This window comes from Muntiacus reevesi, chromosome 1 (assembly GCF_963930625.1).
Source record: "Muntiacus reevesi chromosome 1, mMunRee1.1, whole genome shotgun sequence".
Lineage (NCBI taxonomy): Eukaryota > Metazoa > Chordata > Mammalia > Artiodactyla > Cervidae > Muntiacus > Muntiacus reevesi.
In genome coordinates, this window is record NC_089249.1 from 230,224,659 (window position 1) to 230,230,658 (window position 6,000).

The following is a 6,000-nucleotide window of genomic DNA, read 5'->3' on the forward strand; positions in this document are numbered from 1 at the left end:
TCGTAGGACCCAATATATAGAGTGGAGACTATAGTTGATAACATTATATTGTATAATAGAAATTTGCTAAGAGTGTAATTTAATTCTCTCTCACACATACACAAAGGTAAGTATGTGAAGTGATGAATGTATTATTAACTCAGTAGGAGGAATCCTTTCACAGTGTATATATAGCAAATCATCATGTTGTACACTTTAAGTATCTTAAAATTTTATTTAAAATTATAAAGCTGGAAAAATCACAAAGCAAATACTTTAAAAGAAAACAAAATGAGCATTTAAATCTATACCACTAAACTACTATTGGATTTTAAAAATCACAATGGAAATAAAAACTCAAAAATTAAAGTATTATTTATTTAAAATTGTGGAATGCCTCTAAAAGATATTTAGGGTTACATTTATAGACAACCATAAGAATTTCAAAATACAAATTATTAAAATTAATGAAGTTAGCTCAACAATCAAGAAATAAAGTAAGAAATATATAATATCAGTATAAAGAAAATAACAGGAAAGGGAACAGAGCATAAATTATTGAAATGCAAACCAGGAAGAATTCTGATGGTGAAGCAATAGAAGCTGACACTAATGGGGAGAAATTGAATCTTCTGTCAAGTCAAGTGCTGGGACTAATATTGGCTAGGCAGATAGCAGGACTAAAATTCATTTTAGAGATCTTAAAAGAAGACCCAAAATTCTGATTATAGACAAAGACCTGGGAAAAGAGAAGGAAAACCAAGTGAGACTGGGAAAAAAATAAAACAGCTTAATACTAAGCAAGAAGTATGAGTGGGAAATAATATACTGTGTAAAACCAAACCTTGTCAAAGACAAAGAAACAGAAAAATCTTTAGAGAAACTGCAAATACGGGATGTCAAGTGGTTACTTAATGAGACTCAAAAGTATCAAAAGAGTGTTGAAGAATAAGTTTTAAGATACAAACTAGAGGTTCTACTAGAAAACATGGTGAGTTGATAAGAATTGTTTCCAATAAATATTTCATCAGTGTTCTCAGAGGAATGGATTGAAAATGAAGAAAGTTCAACAGGGAAGAACTCAAAAGGCAAAAAGACTGAAATGAAACCAGAAGTGTGCCATCTTGCTAAAGAATTGATTCAAAATCCTATCTACTATAGTTAATATTTATGGCTTGTGACTAAATGGGGTTTATTACTTATGGATGCAAGAATATTTCAGTATAAGAAAATCTAATATAAAACTTCATATGAAAAGATTAAAGATAAAAGCTGTTCATGTCTATTGAGGCAGAATAATGGTCTTGAGAACATTCAACACATGATTAAAATCTTCACAAACTGAAAACTGAAGGAAATGTACTTAAAGTGACAAAGAATATTTGTCAAAAACTTATAGAACTATCCAAAAAAAAACTTATAGAACTATCCAAAACAATCTACAGATTCAATTCAGTGGCTATCAGAATCCCAAGGCCTTTTTTATAAGTAGAAAAAAGTCTATCCTAAAATTCACATGGGGTATCAAGGGACCTCAAATAGCCAAAACAGTCTTGGAAGAACAAACCACCTTCAGTTTCCTTCATGTTTATGCTGCTTCTCACTACAAGCATTTGTACTAAGGTTCTAGAACACTGCTCTAGCCTTTCTTGATTCAGTCATACCTTTTAGGATCCAGGTTCAATCCTGTTCTGAAAAGTATTTTCTGACCACCCCCCCCCCCAGGTTGAATATCCTTCCTGTGTATTCTCCCATTGCCCAGGGTTTCCAACCATCGTGGCATTTGTCATACTCTATTAAAATACTCGGTTTACTGTGTCCTCCCTTATCATGTAAATTCCCTTAAGAACTGGGACTGTGTCCATCAGGTGCACCAGTTCTGTCTACAGCATCAGTCAGGCAAAGTGTCAGGCAAAGGTTAGTCACTCAATTGTCTGATAACTCAATAATTTAAATACAGATTTTGGAAAAAATACAGGTTTTGAAGTTCAGTACTAAGCCATTAAGCACATAAATTTAAACTATATAACATTAGAATATAATGTAGTTAATGTTTTTAGATTAATCTTACTTTCTCCCAGTATGGAATAAGAGGTTGAAGATGTTTGGCTTAAGGGTAGAGGCTACTTTGATTAGTGCCTCCAAAGTTCAACAGTGCTTTCCTTGCTACTATCAAGATCACATTCATTCACACCATTCTTATTCATTCTGAGAAAAAAAAAAAAGACTCCTGACTTGAAAGAGCAATCTCTCAGGTACCTTAAAACTGTAAAATTCTTCAAAGCATCTTGAAAGTGACAGGAGTAACACGAAGTAACTGGATTTGCCTGGGAGAATGCAGAAATTATTTAGGCCTCAGGGCGTCGCTGTTGACTACCTAAGAAGTAAGCCTGTGAGACATCCAATCCAACTTTACGATTTCCATAACACAAAGAGCTGAGCATTTGGCCCGCAAGGTTCGGGGCGGCAAAGAAATTCAGTCCAGCAGCCCACTAGTTCTCTCTACAGTGACCTGGATCCCGTGAATGCTGGTCACTTCAGACCCTGAGGAATAAAGATTGGAATCCCGAGCTGGAGGCTGGAAGTTGCCTGGGAGAAAAGACTGCAGCTCAAGAAATGGCGGCTCTGCTAAATTTGCCACATCGCGGAAGGTTTGTCTTGCTGTGCCTTCTTTGGGTGGCCCTGTGGGAGGCTGGAGCTGGGCAGATGCGCTATTCAGTGCCAGAAGAGATAGAAAAAGGGTCATTCGTGGGCAGCGTTGCCAAGGATCTCGGGCTAGAGCCTCTGGCACTAGCGGAGCGAGGGGCCCGCATCGTCTCCAGAGGTAGGACGCATCTCTTCGCTCTGAACCCGCGAAACGGCAGCTTGGTCACCGCGGGCAGGATAGACCGGGAGGAGCTCTGCGCCCAGAGTGCGCGGTGTCTGGTGAGCTTTAACATACTCCTGGAAGATAAATTGAGTATTTATTCAGTAGAAGTGGAAATAAAAGATATTAACGATAATGCCCCTCGCTTTGGAGTAGAGGAAGTGGAGCTAAAAATTAGTGAAATGACTACACCAGGATTTCGGATCCCTCTTAAGAGCGCGCATGATGCAGACGTCGGAGAGAACACTCTCCAAAAGTACGAAATTAATTCAAATGACCACTTCTCTCTGGACGTGAGAAGCGGGGTGGATGGTAACAAGTACCCGGAGCTGGTGCTGGGACGCGCTCTCGACCGTGAGGAGGAGGCCGTACACTACCTCGTTCTCAAGGCTTTGGACGGGGGCGACCCTATCAGATCTGGTACCTCCCGCATCCGCGTGACGGTCCTGGATGTGAACGACAACGCTCCTGTTTTTACACAGCCCGAGTACCGTGTAAGTGTTCCAGAGAATACTCCCGTAGGCACCCGGATACTTACAGTGACCGCCACTGATGCAGATGAGGGATACAATGCCCAGGTGACATATTTTCTGGAGAAAAACCCTGAAGAAACCTCAGAGGTATTTGAGCTTAAGTCAGCATCTGGAGAAATAACAATCACAAAAAGCCTAGATTATGAGGATGCCAAATTCCATGAAATTGATATTGAAGCTCAGGATGGCCCAGGCCTTCTGACCAGAATGAAGGTCATTGTCACAGTTCTGGACGTGAATGACAATGTCCCAGAATTCTACATGACAACTGCTACAAGCTCAGTTCCTGAAGATTCTCCTCCAGGAACCATAATCGCACTTTTCAATGTACATGACAGAGACTCTGGGCAGAATGCATTTATCGCATGTTCACTCCCAGAGAACCTTCCTTTCAAATTAGAAAAGTCAGTGGACAATTACCACCGATTGGTTACAACCAGAGTCCTTGACAGGGAACAGTTTTCCTCTTACAACATCACTGTGACTGCTAAAGATGGAGGGAGCCCATCTCTATCCACAAATGCTTACATTTTGCTGTTGGTGACAGACATCAACGACAACCCTCCCACCTTTCCCCACACGTCCTACTCTGCCTACATTCCTGAAAACAACCCCAGAGGTGCCTCCATCTTTTCCGTGATGGCCTGTGACCCCGACAGCAACGACAATGCCCATGTAACTTATAGCTTAGCTGAGGACACCCTTCAGAGTGCACCCCTGTCCTCATACATCTCCATCAACGCTGACACTGGTGTCCTCTATGCACTGCGTTCCTTTGATTATGAGCAGTTCCGTGAACTTCAGTTATGGGTTACAGCACAGGATGGTGGAAATCCACCCCTCAGCACCAATGTGTCTGTGAGCATATTCGTGCTGGACCAGAACGACAACACACCTGAGATTCTGTACCCTGCACTCCCCACGGACGGTTCCACTGGCGTGGAGCTGGCACCCCGCTCCGCAGAGCCTGGCTACCTGGTGACCAAGGTGGTGGCAGTGGACAGAGACTCGGGACAGAACGCCTGGCTGTCCTACCGCCTGCTCAAGGCCACCGAGCCAGGGCTCTTCGCGGTGGGGCTGCACACGGGCGAGGTGCGCACAGCGCGGGCGCTGCTGGACAGAGATGCGCTCAAGCAGAGCTTGGTGGTGGCGGTCCAGGACCACGGGCAGCCCCCTCTCTCGTCCACCGTCACGCTCACCGTGGCTGTGGCTGACAGCATCCCAGACATCCTGAGTGACCTAGGCAGCCTGAAGCCCTCAGTGGATCCTGACGACTCCGGCCTCACACTCTACCTGGTGGTGGCGGTGGCCGCGGTCTCCTGCGTCTTCCTCGTCTTTGTCATCGTTCTACTGGCGCTCAGACTCCGGCATTGGCACACGTCGCGTCTGCTCCAGGCTTCGGGCAGCGGGTTGGCTGGCGTGCCAGCGTCTCAGTTTGTGGGCGTGGACGGGGTGCGGGCTTTCCTGCAGACCTATTCGCACGAGGTCTCGCTCACCGCGGACTCGCGGGGGAGTCACGTGATCTTCCCGCAGCCGAACTATGCGGACACGCTCATCAGTCAGGAGAGCTGTGAGAAAAAGGATTTTCTTTCAGAAGATAAAGAAGAAACATTTTCTCAGGTAAACTCTCTTCCCAATATTCCTGTGAGTTACTTTGCTAAAAGAAATAAATTTACCTAATTACTTAGCTGTCTCCACAATTTACCATACCTTTTCTATTTCCCTTATTTCTTTGTGGACATGTTCAGTTTAAGAAATAGTCCTCATGTATTATTTCTCACTAGTTCTAAGTGTTCACATGGTGTAACAGGGAAGAGGAGCTAGAATCATTATGTCATTAGTATAAATCGGGAATTAGTAGGTGAAGATGGTATTTAGGTTATCAAAAGAGCCTTAGGTTCAAGAGGGAGGGGTCATAGGGATACCTGCGGCTGATTCAAGCTGATGTATGGCAGAAACCAGCACAATACTGTAAAGCAATTATCCTCCAATTTAAAAAAGTTAATGCATTAACAGCAACAACAAAAAAGAGCTGTAGGAACTGGGGTATCTGGTTTCTCCTACTTTCTTTCTCATCCCTTAGCAAACCATCCCAATCCTCCTGAATCAACAGTTCTTTGTTAGCTATATGAATGTTGACTTTTGTTTCCTCAAATGTCTCCCTCTTTTAAAATTTAATACTTTTATTCTTTATATTTGTATTTATGAATATTAATAAATACTGTAGTTGTTTGTTTTCATCTCAGTCTTTATGTTTTTCCTTCAGTTTAGCAGTGAGATTCCTCATATTTTTTTATTTGAATGATCCCTACTAAAGATGTGTTTAGGAATAGATATGCTTCACCATGTTTCAGGAAGGTATGTCATGAAATCTCTGTTTAGTTCAAGATATCATTAGCCTCTAAAGTAGCTGTGTTCCTTTAAGAGTAATTGAGTTATCATTTGCTGTGTTAATATAATACATGGTTTGTATAATAGTTAAAATGTGTCTGTTCCCTGTTACTTTTTATTTTTCTCATATGTGAAAACAACATTGCCTTTTTGTCTTTAAAAATAATATATATCCTCAAGGGAGTCAGAGACCATATCAAATAATTGCCCCTAAAGATTCCCCTTTTATAT

General features: G+C 42.0%; 1 protein-coding gene across 1 annotated transcript; it reads left to right on the forward strand.

Moving 5' to 3' along the window:
- Window positions 1-2,422: 2,422 nt before the first annotated feature.
- LOC136156216 (protocadherin gamma-A2-like) lies at window positions 2,423-5,766 on the forward strand. Its single transcript, XM_065918739.1, has one exon. It carries the CDS (start codon window positions 2,596-2,598, stop codon window positions 5,056-5,058), a length of 2,463 nt encoding a protein of 820 aa, XP_065774811.1. The 5' UTR covers window positions 2,423-2,595; the 3' UTR covers window positions 5,059-5,766.
- Window positions 5,767-6,000: the final 234 nt, after the last annotated feature.

Bases quoted from the DNA above. Each gene is read 5' to 3' on its own strand.
- LOC136156216 (XM_065918739.1), top strand. From the start codon at position 2,596: ATGGCGGCTCTGCTAAATTTGCCACATCGCGGAAGGTTTGTCTTGCTG.